At 47.1% G+C, this 16958-nt stretch overlaps 1 protein-coding gene across 12 annotated transcripts in view; it reads right to left on the minus strand.

Annotated features, from left to right (window-relative positions):
• CARMIL1 (capping protein regulator and myosin 1 linker 1) overlaps positions 1-16958 on the minus strand; it is a 311927-nt gene that overhangs the window by 39539 nt on the left and 255430 nt on the right. For 9 of the 12 annotated variants that reach the window (XM_086706081.1, XM_086706082.1, XM_086706080.1 and 6 more), the window contains exons 30-32: positions 6741-6758; positions 2072-2138; positions 1654-1850 (exon numbers count right to left, since the gene is read on the minus strand). In XM_086706081.1, the coding sequence (XP_086562207.1) occupies positions 1654-1850; positions 2072-2138; positions 6741-6758 (282 nt within the window). The remainder of the gene's footprint in view (positions 1-1653; positions 1851-2071; positions 2139-6740; positions 6759-16958) is intronic. The other 3 variants (XM_086706084.1, XM_086706083.1, XM_086706092.1) reach the window with 1 other exon arrangement.

Consider the following 16958-nt stretch of genomic DNA (forward strand, 5'->3'; position numbering starts at 1 on the left):
TTTCCTTGTTTTTTTGGGAAACCAGGTCATGCTTTTCAGATTCCAATGAGAAATTAACCAACACAAGAAGCCTGAGCAGGGATGAATAAATGATTGACCGCGCACGTAATTATTGTGACCTTTACCCATCCACACCTCCAGTCATCCATCCACACGGCATCCTCTAAGTACCGCTGACCCTCCACCCTATTCTGAAACCACACTCACCACTGAGCATAAATCCAAGGGTAATAAACTACCTGCCTTCCTACATGAGGCTTAGAGACAAGGAGGAGAGAGTGCTTCGAAAACACTATGACAAGAGCTAGAAAGGCAGCTATAACAGTTATGAACAGCAGGCACTGGAAGGGCCACAGCCTCCATGGCAGGTTGTTCAGGCGGGGCACTGTGCACATCCGGTCTGTGAGAATGGCCTCCCCTCGAGTCCTGCAAGCACAGCCCTACGGGAGCACAGACGTAGAGACCGAGAGGGCTTCCTGGCACACTGAGGCAAGAGGAGATCTGAAAGATGAGTGGTTGTCAGCCCAGGAGGTGTGTGGGGCGGGGAGGGGAAGTGACGAGGAAAAGGCTACAGCTCTGCAGGACTGAGACACTGGGTGGGAAGCAGCAAAGGCAGGGATGACAAGGAGGAAGGCAGAGGAGGTCTGGGTTGGGACCGGGACCTGGGGTCTCATGAGGATCATATCCTGACTCGTCACCTGTGATGCGCCATGGCGGACAGGGAAGTGAGTGGAAGGCGGGTTCACAGGGAGAGACGCGCCCAGTTTTGAACGGCCTGAGCCCGAGGTGCTCTGGGACGCTGACGTTGAGGAGGCAGGTGACTATCTGACTCTAGAGCAGACAGGGCAGCGTCAGCCACGGACTGTAACCCCGGGTTCTGCCCACACGGCCCAGGCAGCAAGTAACACAGTCCAAGGCGTCACTGGAATGGGGGGGGGGCGGTTGAAAAAGAAGCCCGTGGCGACACCAAGCCCACGGGAAGTGGTTTTGGGAAGGATGCACTTTTCTTTGTCAAGTAACCACTGAGACCCGGCGGAAGGGGATTAGGTCAGCGGAGACAGGGCGGCCGCAGAGGCGGGTGGGGACACGGCAGAGATTCCGGGGGACCGCAGGGGAAGGGAGATGGGGACAGAGACCCCGGGGCCAACCTTGGAAAGGAGAGGGGAGACGTGCGCCTGGGAGGGGCACGGGGTAAGCTACATGAAGGCTGCGTGGCACAAACCGTCCCACCCTGTCCCGCAGGGGACACGGAGTGTGGTCTCCACACTGCCCCGCGAACCCCGCTTCGCCACCCGGGCTGGGCAGGTGAGCGGGGAGGAGGCAGGCGCGGCAGGGGGTGGGGGGGGCAGAGGTGGGCACCCTCGAGTCAGTCACACACCAGTTCTTTGGCGCCTCCTTGCCCCCCCCGTCCGCATCAGACGTGGCAGGCTGCTGGACGGAGTCCACTGGGCTCCCGCACGGGACCGCGACTTTTCTAAGGATTTCTTCCAAGGGCAACTCCGCTCCGAGGCCCTGGGCGCTCGACCGCATGATCGTTTCCCCAACGGCCGAGCGCCCGGCGGAGACACGGGCTTGGAGGTCGTGCGGGGGGTCCGTCCCCCGCGCTCCCCCTGGGTCGGGAGGGGTGGGGGGTGGGGGGCCCGGTCCACCTACCGCCGCCTGGGTGGGCTGCTGCTTCTTATTCCGCTTCGGCCTTAACTTGGTGAAGTGTTCCAGTTTCTTCCCTTCTTCAGAAGGCAGCTCGGAGATGAGCCCCGAGCTCCGCTTCTCCTGCCGGGCGGACGGGAGGGGCGGGTCTTCGATGTGGACGGGCACCTCCTCCAGAGCTTTGTCGAGGTCAAACTCCATCTCTGAAACGAAGCAGAGCCCCGGGCCCAAGCTGAGTGCCTCCGGATGGGCTGCGGAATTCCTACAGGTCACGTCAGGCCCCTCACCCAATCGCACACGCATGCGTTCACAAACCACGCGACTGCCCTTCTGAGCGCTGCCTCCCAGAGCATCCCCGGGAAACGGCCCCGAAGCGGCCCGAGGTCCCCGCTGAGGGTGTTTCACGGACACAGAAATAACTCACCGAAGGCCCTGGAAACAGGCCGCAGCATCCGGCTATGGATACTCTTCCGTTTGGATTTGGGCGTCATCTAGCAACGAAATAAAGGAAGCCCTTAGGCGCCCACACAAAACTCGCCTTCCAAACTTCAGTTAATGGTTCAGGAGGGACGGGGCCGAAGGAGCATCTGGGATCAAATGTTTAAACTCAGTATCTGTTTCGCCTCTTTCCAGGATGGCTGGTCACATGTGACGGCCTCCCTGCGGAGACCGAGCCCCCACATTTCCAAAGGGTGACGATGTTCTCGACTCGGACGGCCCCTTCTGCCTCCTCCCCCTTCCTCGCCCCAGCTTTCATCGCTTACACTGTATTTACATGGCGGAAAGGAACAGTGAATGATACAGAATGTAACTCCCAGCTGCACCTGACGATACTAAAATGGATATAAAGGGGCGCCTGGGTGGCTCAGTCGGTTAAGCGTCCGACTTCGGCTCAGGTCATGATCTCACAGTCCGTGAGTTTGAGCCCCGCGTCGGGCTCTGTGCTGACAGCTCAGAGCCTGGAGCCTATTTCAGATTCTATGTCTTCCTCTCTCTCTGACCCTCCCCCGTTCATGCTGTCTCTCCCTGTCTCAAAAATAAATAAACGTTAAAAAAAAAATTAAATGGATACAAAAAATACGATTAAAGGATGGTAAAACATCAGCCGCTACAAGCGGACACTGCAATTGTTCACTGCTTGTGACCACGGTCACAACTCCCAGGCGACACCAGACTCTTTGTCACCTCAGTATTTCAAGTAACTGTCCCATCTCCCACTTCTGCCACCAAGATTCTGACCCTTAGATTATGGGCAAAGACTAACTAGGAAACGGTTGCCATAGTTTCCAAGTCTGTATCTGCTGTCGCTTCTCGTTGAGTCTTTCAAATATGGGACCAACACCCGAACCACCAGAACTTAAGCCTTGGCGCCAACTGCTGATTACATAAAGCCAAGCCCAAGGAAGGTGCTAGCTTCTCCCTCAACAGGACCACAGTGAAAGTAGGAGGAGGCCTCTGTCATCCCCTCTCAAATCTGAAGGAAGAAACTGACTCACAGAGATGACAAAGGCCACCATTCAAAGTGTCATTAGGAACGGCACCAGGGACAGATCCTCACGAGGCTGGCCCAGCATCCCTTGTAACCACACCCTTCGCCATCGCTATACTGATGAATGGATGTTAGGGACGTTTTAATCGGTTTGATCCTGGACACCAGTCTTTGTGTGAAGTAAGAGATAACAGAACTTACTTTGTAGTCTTTTTTTTTTTTTTTCAACGTTTATTTATTTTTGGGACAGAGAGAGACAGAGCATGAACGGGGGAGGAGCAGAGAGAGAGGGAGACACAGAATTGGAAACAGGCTCCAGGCTCTGAGCCATCAGCCCAGAGCCTGATGCGGGGCTCGAACTCACGGACCGCGAGATCGTGACCTGGCTGAAGTCGGACGCTTAACCGACTGCGCCACCCAGGCGCCCCTACTTTGTAGTCTTTTTAATAGGCCGTCATCTAAGGCTCTCCCCAAAAACAGCCACAAGGGTGAGAAACTCTCTTTGGTTCAAAGAATGAACTGGCTCATACTGACCTTTGAAACAAACAACTTCAGAGTTCTAACAATTTTGTGCCGGCTTTAATAACAATATCCTTCTGCCAGTATTTATTATTGGGAGAAAAGGGAGAGAAGAGATGAGCAATTATATTCAAAGCCAGACGGGTCACCCTGAAATACACTGGGAAAACTGCTGATTTGGTTCTTTCAAGGTTAAAGGCAGACAATCTCAGGAATATCTACCTGTAAAGCAAGCGTCAATCCGAGGCAGCTGGAAAGGGAGCCAGCTTCCAGGTTGCTCTCCCCCGAAACTGACCTTGACCTCGCAGTTGACTGAAGCAGAGAGCGGCCTGGCCTGACTGGTCTATTCATAAGGGAAACCTCTAAGAATAAATAATCCTCAGGAGAACCCAACTACCAAAATATCTGCTATGTTTCACGAAAAATGTCTTTAGTACTCCCTCCATTTTGCACACAACCGTGACGGGTAAAGGGATCGAGCAGCAGCTTGGGACTAATTTCCAGCCAATTCATTTGGACAGCCACAAATAAAATGCTTGGAACGACGATGTCGTCCAACGGTTTTTTCCTGCGACTCTTGACTTTACGGAAAAAGTGTTCACGGGCAAAAAGAATCTGGCTCAAGTCTCCCTCTTTAACCTTTAGGACAGATACCAAATGTGTGTAACACATACGACCATGATGACATTTCAAGTATATTACAATTCTGAATAGCTGGAAAGGAATGACCAGAGAGCTATATGTAAAAGAACACAGATGATCTATAACATTTATACATAATATAAAAGACAGGTAGAGAGAGACCCATTTACACACTGACGCCTACCTGTAAATCGGTCATTCAGCTCGAGCTAACTACACAGACACTGAGGGGTTTGTATGGCAACCATCCGGGTTCTCCATAGCTGCCATCCACCAAATGGGACCTACTTTTCTCTTCTTGGTTTGACTTTCTAATGCCTCAAAGCTTTCCTTCATCTCACATGCTCTTTACAGCTGCATTTCAAACACAACTCTTTCACTCTATCTGACACATCTGTGAAGTCTGCCACGTTCACGCGGGGACGAGGGGCTTTTGCGACAACAGTCAGGGCTCGAAATCAGGCGAGTTTCGGCCGCCGGTGTTGAGAAAGCAACCCAATTTTAGATACTGAGCCACTGCTGACGGATGAACGGTTTGATGATTTCTTTTTCGTGGTTTATGTGTAACGACGAAGAGGGAAAGAAGAAATGGTGAATTTCATGTGTCTCTTATTTTTCGTTCTTCTTTAGAATTTTTCCTTCCTTAACAGTTTTATAGAAAAAGAAAACTCTTTAGTAGCTCAGTCCTATGATCCCACTATATACACATCGTGAGCAAGAGGGAACAGAAGAATGAGCTATGATTATGCACCCAAGGATACATTTAAGAACAAATATTCTATGTTTTTCCAGAAAGCTGGTCTATATGCTTAGTCTTCCCCTTCTCACACCTGCTGGTTAGAGGAGTTGTACCCTAGAAAAGAGATCCAGCTTTACCTTGTCTTTAGAACTGTTAATGCCCCCGTATCCAAATGACAAGGGTTAATTTTCTCAGACTGTTTGGCCTTCGTTTCCTGCCCTGGACATTTGTCGATGCGTAAATATTTGCTGGGAGGAGAAATCGCGAAGTGCCTCTCAGATGAAAGGGGGGGTGTCAGCAACAGAAGCAAGGGAGGCATACGGACCAAATGGACTCTTCATAAAGCAACTCGTGGCCAGCACTGTCTACTGTTTAAGCCTAGATGAAATTACTTTATCTTTAAAGATGCATTTTGCGAGTCGTAAGTACTTTTCACTATTCACGTACTCAGGAGACATGAGGCACAGGGTGTTGAAGTCTTTAAAACGTAACTTTAGAAGGAGAGCCCTAAACACAAGACTCCTTCCACATCCTGACATCCCAAACCATCACTGAACGCCCACCTTGGCAGACAGTGTGAACGAAACCACGGCCACTATTCCTATTCTACAGGAATCTAAAGGGACCACAGTGTTACTGCTCCGAAATCTTACTCCTTTGATCCAGTTCCTGTGATGGAATTCAAACTCCTCTCATGTAGCCCAAGGGGTATCTCAATTTTACCACCAGTTAAGGACTAAGGTTGGAGCCTGACAAACACCACCACAGTTTTTCCTGCTAAACTCACTCTTAACCTATACTTCCTAGACACACTCATTTTTTCTAAAATGAGAGTTCCATCGCTTCTCTCACCACAAAAATAGGATGGGGAAGTTTCCTTGTTCGTTTTACCGAGTTTGTGCAAAGGATAAACGACAACATTCTCATGTCAAGCTTGAGAATGCCTAATTTCTTTTCCCCGAGGTTAAAACAAACAAGGAACAAAATAAAACCCGGTTGGTTAGGGGCACCTGGGTGGCTCAGTCGGTTGAGCATCCAACTTTGGCTCAGGTCATGATCTCACAGTTCGTGAGTTCTATACAGCCCCGTGTTTGGCTCTGTGCTGACAGCTCAGAGCCTGGAGCCTGCTTTGGATTCTGTGTCTCCCTCACTCTCTCTACCCCTCTCTGCTCACGCTCTGTCTCTCTCTCTCTCGCAAAAATAAACATTAAGAAAATTACATTAAAAAAAAACAGTCGGTTAAAAAAAAGTTGGGAAACAGATTAGGAAAATTCTTCTAATCCAAGAAGGAAATCATGATGCCAAATTTCTACAACCCTGGGAAACAAGAATCAGGGAAAAAAAAAAAACAAACCAAAAAACCCAAAACAAAACCTGGACGTTTAAGGAATCATGTCTTTTTTTTTTTTTTTTAAACAGGAACGGAAAAGGCCGTTTTCACCTCTTGAAAGTTGGTGCCCTCTTCATCAACACTGTGCTTGCTTTCAGGCACAGCCAGGATACTTTAAATTCATCGCCTGTTTTCTAGTTGAAGCACCTTGCAAAATGCAATCTTGCCTCTAAATTGCTGCCTGTTTCATGCAGGATCCACAGCCGGGGGACGACACTCGGTCTCCTGGGAGACCAGCCAGGCAGCACAAGCAGATGGAACACGAGACTGTAAACGAGCCCAGCCAGAAACTGCAGAGCCACCCAAATACTTACACTTGTACAGCAGAGAGTCTCCATGCAGCACAAAGGAAGGAAAAAAATATGAATGGGAGAGAGATAAAGCATTACATGAACAGCACTACAAGGGGAGGGAGAGACACGGCTCACAAACAAACAGAAAAGCTCCATCAAAAGCCTTCATAGCAAAGGAAAAAGGCAAGAAGGAGGCCAAGGTATAATTGGCGGGAGGCATCCAACCCAGCTCTTTATAAGCAGAAGCACAATCGTAGCTTGAAAACAGCGGGAACTCCTAGAGATGTCACCTCTTTTGTTAGGTGCGTGCGGAATGCCATCTATAAACCGCAGAAGGTCCTGGCCTCATTTGGGGAATGGAGACGTCACCAGCTCCAAAGGCACGTGGCGGACACAACATCGGATGGACGCTGGAAAGCCCCATGCAGGTTTTGGTTCTTGGGCCAAAAGGCGACTCCCAGCAATAAAATGGGGACAGCGTATCTCCAAGGCACGTATAGGCATCCCTTCCGGGAGCTTTTACGTCATTCTGTACTTTGGGACGAAGTAGCTTTGAATCCATTCTCTCTCCCCATCAGTCACCAAATCTTTTCAGGAAAAGAGCTGATGCCAGATTCTAGAACAGTTACCTACCCACAGTGTTACCAATGTTGATGATACCTTATGGCTTATATTTCACACTAAATCTCTGATTCAATAATTTTTTTTAAACCTCATAGATCATCAACAGTTATTAGGTCATCTTAATACTCTGAAAATTCATAATAGTTTTTTAAAACATAACAACAAAAAAAGTTCAGTTGTAGAAGGTCAGGCTTTGTGAAAGCAAAGTATTGGAGGGTTGGGGAGGGGGGGGAGGTCCTTTCCAAATTTCTTGAAAACACGTCCTGAGGCAGCCTACCTAATCCATTTTCTAGCAAGTTTTCTAGCATTTTCTAGCATTTTCTTTCAAGTTCCTTATTTTTTGTGTGCCAATTTTTCTCAATACACAACAGGATAAAGTAATGGGGGCAGATCAATTTGAGAACGTAGGTAGTCTGGGTCTGTTCAGAAAAAAGCTGACACATCAGTCAAAGGCATTCCCCATCACCATCACCACCATCACCGCCACCACCATCATCATCATCATCGTGTATCTGCTTATCAGAAAGGCTGCCATCAGCAACATGCCAAAAATTCTCAGTCTCCAGACTAATTTCATACTTTATTAGGTAATTTTCTTCAAATAGATCTCATTTGAGGACTCATTAAATTAGATTGAAAACAGCCTTGCAGAATGAAAGGCAAAAAAGTAAAAATACATTTTCAAATATTCTGGAATTGCCTGAAATAACGACTCTGCTCCCCCGCAGCCCCCCTCCCCCGCCTTTAACACACATCCCTTCGAAAGCTTCCTTAAAGAGATAACTAGGGATACATACAGAAGTGAGTTACAGCCGATGGTTACGTCTCATGAATAATTTTAGACTTCCCTTCTTTTCGTGAAGGGTTAATTCAACAAGACAAGTGCACTGCCCCAATTATCCACCTGAAGATCATTAGAAGTGAAGGTGAGGAAACTTTCAATTGGTTCAAACCCTAAAACGACAGGCAGGCCAAAAAAACCTTCCAATCACGAGGGAAACGTGCAACAGACAACTCAATTTTTCAGTGGAACAAAGACCATCAGTTCATTCCTCTACTCCCCCTGCACACTAACTATATTGACTCAACATCTCCCATTATGACAAGAGAAGGTCCAGCGAGTGAAAATGGGTCATCCTCCCTCGAAAGTATGTCTCACACCCAAGGCTTTGGTATCCAAGAACTGAGCTCAAATCCTGAGTCTGCCGCTTAGGGGGTTGTGGAGGTTGGCCAATGTTTCTGTAACGTCAGACTAGTTTTCCAGTTTGTAAAACAACCTGTTGTATTAAATAAGACAAAGCGAATATATGAAACGCTTAGCACAGAGCCCGACACGGTGCCATTCCGTGGCCTCACAGTGCTTCTATAACTGGTAGCGATGAGAGACATTAGAAATACTATCACTTTTCCATTTGCCTATGCCCACGACAAAGACTGGGGGTGGTGAGGACGCACGCGTAGGTAACAGACTTCTACCGAGCTGGGAACAATCTAAAAGTCTATCAAGCAGGGACATTGATGACGAAAATGAATATAGTTAAACGAGGGAATAGCAGCTAAAAGGGGAAAAAAGCAAGAAGGTTTAGGGGTAATGTAACAACATGAACAAATCTCAAAAGATGGTATCGAATGAAAAATGCGAGTTTCAGGAAGACACTTACGGCATGATGCCATTTATGTAAATCGCAAACCATAAAATAAAACCATATGTTGCTTGTGGGTATATGGATGTTTGAACATACAAAATAAATAGGAAGCGTCCAAACTCAGGACAGTGGTGCCTCTGACGAAGGCGGGAGGAGGGAGAGACTGTCGGTAGGGGTCAAACGCGGCTACAACTTTATCGGGGACGTTTTTATATTACTTAAAATTCAACAAAGGTTTACTGAGCACCCACTGTGTACCAGGCACTCTTAAGAAAGGATGGGCAGAGCAGTAAATAAGGAATCGGTCTCTGGGCTCCCAGTGTTTATATGCTGGTGTCAAAAAACTACACTGGCAAAAGGAAGGTGCTAATGTGTTAAAAGCTATCTGTTCAGGTTGTTGGGGACATGAGGGTCTGGCATTTTGGGGGGTACTTTTCTGCAATTTCTTAGGAGTTCTTCAAAAAGCTGATTTAGGAACATATCAAAGTCACTGATCACTTGGTGTTTATCTGAACTTATTTGGCAGACGCCCTAACAGAGGCTCGTCTGGGTGGCCAGATACAACCAACCGTGGCCACCTCCTACAGGGACAATGACAAAGGGACCGAGCCGATCATAATACTTTGAAGGCGGGAACTGATCTACTATGACACATGTCTAGAAACTTGATTCTTAAAACAGCTCGAGTTGTTTTGCACGTGCGAGTGTTTTAATAAGTGTTATGACTGCTCTACCGGGTTTCGATTTCTGCGATCTCAACGTTCAGGAGCCCCCAAAAGCCACATCAAAACAAAAACTTGCCACCACGTCTACCTTCTTCATTTTCTTTTACCATGAAACTCACAAATGAGGGATTAAAAAAAAAATTAACATGAGCCTTGATGGGGTTTACTCTATTTATAAAAAAATACACAAATGTTTCTGGCAGTTATTTTAGTATTTCCTCCAAACGGCAGCACAGGGATGGGGACTTGATGCTCAGGAACTGGCCTGAAGAAAACAAACCACTTAGTTAGAAAAATAAGGAAATGAGGGGGTTTACGTCCAAGCACAGCAATTCAGGCCCATCTGTCCAAAGACCGCAGAGGGGACTTTGGCCGCCACCTTGTCAGCCCCCAACACGTCTACAAGGATTTCAACTACAGAGAGCCACGTGGTCAAGTATATTTATTTCTTGAAAGAAGTTTAGACCAAGAACAGGAGGGGCTCCGGCAGAAATAAACCCTGTTTACAAGTTAAATCTGGCTCATGTTTCTTTTTGGTGTCCCCTCCCCACCCTGTGTCCCCAGCATTCCCAGGGGAGACAAGGTGAACATCTTCGGATGGAAAGGATAAGCCGGGATTCATTTTTGTTCGCCTCTAGAGAACCTGACACACAGTGGGCATTCAGTAACTATTTGGTCAATGAATGACAGAACTGAACCACTGCGTGAACCCAGCACCCCTCCCCCACAACTTAGATTTTTACAGACTAGGTGCAAAGACAAGAGAGAAGGAAGTAATCTATTATAAAGAAGAGTCTTGAAATTTGATAATCTTTCATGAAAAAATTTCCTGCCTGAATACCTTCTCCTATGTCACCACACATGACGGTCACACCTACCAGCAATTCCATAGTGTCCCGTATATGCACGATGGCCCGTATGCAGATTTCCCCAGTCACCCCCCACCTGCCTGGGGCGCCCCTGCCCTGCTGGATGCAGTATCTAGGGAAGAACTCACCACGATGTGTGCTTAGGTCTCCTCAGTGTGTCTTTGTACCCAGTCCTCCTCTCCCTGCCGCCAATCCTGCCTTTCTTATCTTCGTACTTATCTTATCTTGGTACTGATTTCAATTCTCTCTTGAGGAATTCAGGCCAATTGTTTCACAGACTTCCCCACATTCTCCACTTGCCTGAATGCTTCCTGGGAAATTGATTACGGCCGGCCACTTCCAGCCTGAGTGCCACATGGGTGATGTGGTGAACTAATGGCTCAACCACTGTTGGTGGCACCCAGGTCAGCTTGTTCTGCTCTTTGTCACCTAAATTTGGCCACTTCGTGAGGAGAGGACCTCCCAACCTCTCCATTAAAAGGGCACCTTTGTCCTGGGTGATTAATAAGTCTATGAGGTGATACTTTTGTTTCATGTGGATGACCCCATTTTCAAACCACCATCAACAATCCTTACCTGACTGAATGAACACAGCGAGGACTCCAAAACTGTACTTTCCTACCGCCATCATCATTCCTACATTTGCAAGGTGCCGTTTCCCTGCAAAGACCAACTATTCCTTTAAAAAGTCCTTTGTATCCTCCCCTTTCATTTTCTTAGTACTACTGCAGACTTGTGGGTGTTTGAAAATTAATTCTATGTGTCATAAGCTATGACGCTCAGTATTCTTTTTGGTGCTCGGGGTGTTCCAAGGGGGGCCATTTCAATCTGGATTTTGTAGCCTTGGAAATGATCCCATTGGATTTGGAGCTGGTCCTTGCTTTGTGATACAAGATACCCTAGGCTCACCTTGTGCTTTTTGGTGTATTTTTAAAGCGGATATGGGTAATCCCTGTTTAATGAACAAGGTTACAAAAATTAAATATTTTCTACCAGATTTTCAGCTAAGTCAATGGCCAAGGGGAGACAAACTTTAGTCATTCTTAGATGACTTATGCCCCCAAATATCTAAATAAATAGTAGTCTCGCATTTGTGGTTTAAAAAGTAATTTTTATGCATTTCCATTTTTAAGAGGTTGAGATGGTGTAGATCTCAATGAGAAAAAAAGAGATGCTTAAACCTTTCTATACTGATGGTTGGACAGTAACAGTGTTTAAACTCTAGGGACAGTGGAGGTATATAAGCCATAGTCCTGAGAGATCTGTAATAAATCTGTGTGCAAAGGGGGAAACAATATGCAGGGATTTAGTGAGGCGCTATTTCCTAGTGAACACAACATTAAATCCAGCCATCGACACCACACTTATTAACTTTGATATCCAGAGTCTCATTTCATATTAAAGTTAAAATGGCATCACGGTGTTAAAACAAAACCATTCAGGGAGCAGCACTGGTGAGAGGCTATTGTGAAAATCACAGTCCAGGACTCTTTATACGTTTACATGGTTTGTTTCCTTGTTTTCAAGACCTGCACAGTTGTTCTTTTTGTTTTGTTTTGTTTTGTTTTTTTGATGTGAGAAAATTAAAAATCCTTATCTTCCTAACTTGGTCGTAATTTCTCCAGGACACGGTTAATGGCTCACTTTTCATTCATTCTAACTCATCCTGCAACTGATGCCAAGGTGACGTTTCATATTTGAATGTTTTCTTTAAAAAACAGCTAATAATTTCATACATTTTTGTTAAGAGCCATCCAAAGAATGCAAGCACTTGGTACTAATTTCAAGCAAGTACCTGACCCTAAGAGCTGGTGTCAGTGTGGCTGGGCAAAGACGCACGAGCACCCACTACGTGCCCCTTGTAGCATTATTATAAAAAAGAAAAGTACTTTATTGCACTATGAAGCACAATGTTATTCTAATCGTCATGAAAAGTTGAGTAACATGTTAACTTTTTTAACTGTAAAAGAATGAATAAATAATGAGGGAAAACCCCACCAAGTATTACACTTGAGAGAGCTATTTAAGTTTGGATCTTTGGAAAATCCATGTAAAAATGGAAGGTAAGAAGGACGTGGTCAGGGGATTTGAATACTCGCCTTTGGAATGGACATTATGGTTCAGTGACATCAAAATGAATAATTAAAATTGGTCTTGGGGCGCCTGGGTGGCTCGGTTGGTTAAGCGTCCGACTTCAGCTCAGGTCATGATCTTGCGGTCCGTGGGTTCAAGCCCTGCGTCGGGCTCTGTGCTGACCGCTCAGAGCCTGGAGCCTGTTTCGGATTCTGTGTCTCCCTCTCTCTCTGACCCTCCCCCATTCATGCTCTGTCTCTCTCTGTCTCAAAAATAAATAAACGTTAAAAAAAATTTTTTTTAATTGGCCAAAAAAGCTGAATGTAACACATCTACTCTGTCCACAGAATATTAACTCTACGAAGATGACAAAAATCAACAGTTAATACCACCACCATCCCCACCACCAAAAACCACATTAAATTCTGTAACAATTTACTGGTTAAAAAAACTTGAGTCAAGTCAGCTTCAGGGGTGCTAATTCAAAGGAATCGGTGATGGTTGGAGGGCCTGGTGCCTTAGGATTCTAGCTGGAGGCCTGCAGTGATCCATCAGCAATCAGGAGATCTGGTTCTTACTGGATCTCGTGGATCTCCAAGCTCTTCTAAGACTGAGTCTTAAAACTCCTTGCCCTAACTCTTCAAACCTCAAGCAGAACTTCAAGATGGCTTACCAGCAAACTCTGTAAAAACCTGACCTAGCTCAGAAACCAAGGTCTTTGTCATGTTCAACTCTGTTTGATTAACCTCCCTTCTGAATGGATTCTGCAGTGAGATTCTCGAAAGAGAATGGATTCTCAAGACCTCTCTCTCTCTAAATTACAGATCGATTCGTTTGGTAGTTATCGGCTTGCAACTTTTGATCACCATTATTAACATACTCTGCTTCCTCTCTGAGGAAATCTGTCAGAAGGCAATACTGTTTGCCACTTGGGATTTTTTATTGGCTTTGCCTGCATTTTAAAAGGGAATTGAGTATTTGCAACGCAAACTATGGTGAATGGTTAGATAAACTGTCTACCAAACACACATCTTATATGCCACTCGTGCTGTATTATAAACAAAGATGACTGGCTTTCGAAAGCACACGGGTGCTTTCTCCAACATTTAAGGGTTCGGTATCAAATAACCGCATACAGGTGGCCAATTTATTCAGTTTACCTGGGGAGCAGAGGCCACCTAGTGTACGACTAGAAGCATCTCTGAGGTTTTGCTATGGCCATGAGAGAGGATGCTCTCAAGCCTTTTCTCGGAAAGACCTTTGGCCAGGCTGCATTGATCTGTAATTTAGAGAGAGAGAGGTCTTGAGAATCCATTCTCTTTTGAGAATCTCACTGCAGAATCCATTCAGAAGGGAGGTTAATCAAACAGAGTTGAACACGACAAAGACCTTGGTTTCTGAGCTAGACCAGGTTTTTACAGAGTTCGGCATTTGGGGATTTCAATGGAGTATTTGCTCAAGGGCTGAAATAGGTCTGAAGCTGCTTCCAGAGGAAAACTCTGGCTTGGTGGCAGGTGTCGACCCTATCACTCAGCTCTGGTTGGGCGACCCTCTGTCTGAGCAAGAGAAATGGTCACAAAGCTCAATTCTGATCATCCGATGTTGTCTGAAGCTTGCAGCCGTAGCTCCCGAGGCGAAGGCTCCTCCCTTTACCCAGCAAGCAGAACAGCTCGGCGGGCAAGCCTCGCTGGGGACTGATCCTCAACTTTGCTAGAACTTTCTTATGTGTTTTTTTGTACCCCCCTTAACTCTGTTCACTCACTTTACCTTTGGATTTCTATTTTAGTAACTACTAAATGTGGCACCTAAAGTAGTTTCTGAAGGAAGGCAGAACATTGATAAATCCAAGAAGCAAATATACGTATCAGGGCACACATTCTAAAGTAAAATATATAGAAGAAATGCAATGCTATCTGGAGCATGGAAGTAATTTTTTTGCATCTAGTTTTCAAGCGTGATTTTCAGCAGAAATGTCAATAGGATCATCGTCAAAAAATTACCAACGGCCAAAGCTAAAAACCATTTACTTTAAATTTTGATCTTGCTAAGGAATAGACTTGCAAGAGACGTTTGACTCCAGCCCTGGCAGATGGGAAATGCTTAAATACCAAATTCCAGCAGCGACGGTCTCCTCTGGGGCACGTTTGGGGAAACCAAGAATTTGGAAAGGCCGACTTTACTCTGAATTTCCACACGAGAGCTGAAGAATGAAGACGCACTCTAGTATCCCTCCACTATCCCTCCCGTATCCCAGATTCACATCTGAACACCGAGGCCTTCAAGTGCAGCCTCCGTTCACTTAGATGGTCCAAAGCACCAGGCAGAGCTCTGCACTGGTGTCCTTTCCTCAGTCCACCGACAGGAAGAACGAAATCCTGTGAGGACAGAAATGCCAGTCATGGAGTCATGGAGACACTGCCCACCAAGCTGTTGGTGTGAAACCCTTGTGCATGGGCTCTTCCTCACCCCAACCTCTCTAGCCTCACCTGCCAGTGACCCGGGCCAGCCCGAAGACCAGGGATGAAGCAGAGAGGGCACGGACTTGGGAATCAATGCTGAGAAGATAAAATTGGATAATGCGGTGGAGGGGCTGGAGGGCTTCCTAGGCTAAGAGGGTCAAGGAAAATGTCTAAGAAACAGGCGGTTGGGTTGAGACCTGGACGGTGGGAAGAAAGTAGCTGTGGGAAGATCTGGTGAGGGGTGTTCCAATCGAACAACAGCTGAGACGGGAAGCCAGGCGAGTTCTAGAGAAAAGCAGTAAGGGCCACAGAGGCTGGAGGGAAGTGAACAAAGGGGGAGAGAGCAGAACCAGGTGGAGAGAGAGAGAGAGGCAGGGGTCTTGCAGACCATGAGGAAACTATATCTATTCTGGGTGCAACGGGAAACCATCAGAGGGTGTCACCTAAGACACCAGAAAGGTCCTGGGAGGAGGGGCAGGGGCTGGCGGGTAAGGTTGATGTCTCGCATCAGGACGAGGCACGCATGGGGGTGGGGGTGGGGGGCGCGAAGGCTCTGTTTTGGACTCACTGAGACATCAGATGGCAAGTAAGAGGTTGAACACACAAGCCTATAGTTAGAGGTAAAATGAGATACATGTCATGAACGTAGGAAGAAAAGGGGTCAGAGCCGGGGATCCTGTAAGCATGTCTACACCGCAGCTGCGCACGTGGGCCACCAGCTCACCTGGCTGCTGAGCCCAGTCACATCCACAGTCCCAACTGGACAGCTCAGTCGGGGCCTTGCTGGCACCTCAACTCAGCATGTCCACTTCTGTCAAGACCTGCCGTTCTCGCGTATTCCCCAGCTTCAGAGACTCCCTGCTACCTTAAAAATAAACAATAAATTGGGGCGCCCAGGTGGCTCAGTCGGTTGAGCATCCGACTTCAGCTCAGGTCACGATCCCCCAGTCTGTGAGATCAAGGCCCGCGTCGGGCTCTCTGCTGTCAGCGCGGAGCCCGCTTTGGATCCTCTGTTCCCCTCTATCCCTCCCCGGTCCCCACTTGTGCTCTCTCTCTCAAAAGTAAAGTATATTTAAAAAAAATTTTTAGAGAAAGAAAAATATGTATATAAACAAGCCAACCCTTCGCAGGACCCACAAGATTCTGTGATAAGGGCTCCAGCCTCCTCAGCCCCTTCCCCTTGTCCCCACTATACCCAAACACTACACAGGTCCTCAGTCTACGACGTTCTGTCCCCGCTCTGAACCTCTGTGTGCTGCTCTCTCTGCTAAATTTAGTCACTTTCCTCCCAGTCAACTTCTGTCTCAGATGCCATCCCTCGCCGCAGCAACAGTTCCGAGGGCCTACCATGTGCCAGGCATGACGCTCAGAACCTTCCTCCGGGACGCCTTCCTTGGCAACACCCCTCCCCCAGGCTGGGCAGGGCCCCCCTTCTCTGCACCTTCCACAGCAAGTTGCACGCTCCGGCAATGCCCCCTCCCACCATACCTAATATTTCACCGCATTAATGCACAGCCACCTCAAGCCAAAAATGAGCTGAGACCCGTTTAGAACGGCAAGATGCAGGGGGAAAAAACAGAGTGAATCAGGACCAAGAATAAAATAATAAAGCTCGATTGAAGGCTGAAAACAACCAACTATATTTCTTCAGACCCTGAACCCTTTTTTTTTTAGGTCAAGTGTACGTGGAGCTCTGAGGCCCTCAACCAGAGTTAGGCATAAGCCACGGAGCACCTGATGGTGTTCCTGAGACCCACAGCACACCCCGCTGGTGTTCCAGAGACCCACAGCAAATCAGCGGCTCAGGATTTTCACGATCCTTGATAAAGACCTGCATTTTCTT

The sequence above is a fragment of the Puma concolor genome, chromosome B2 (assembly GCF_028749965.1).
Source record: "Puma concolor isolate L17-30 chromosome B2, mPumCon1.1.hap2, whole genome shotgun sequence".
NCBI lineage: Eukaryota > Metazoa > Chordata > Mammalia > Carnivora > Felidae > Puma > Puma concolor.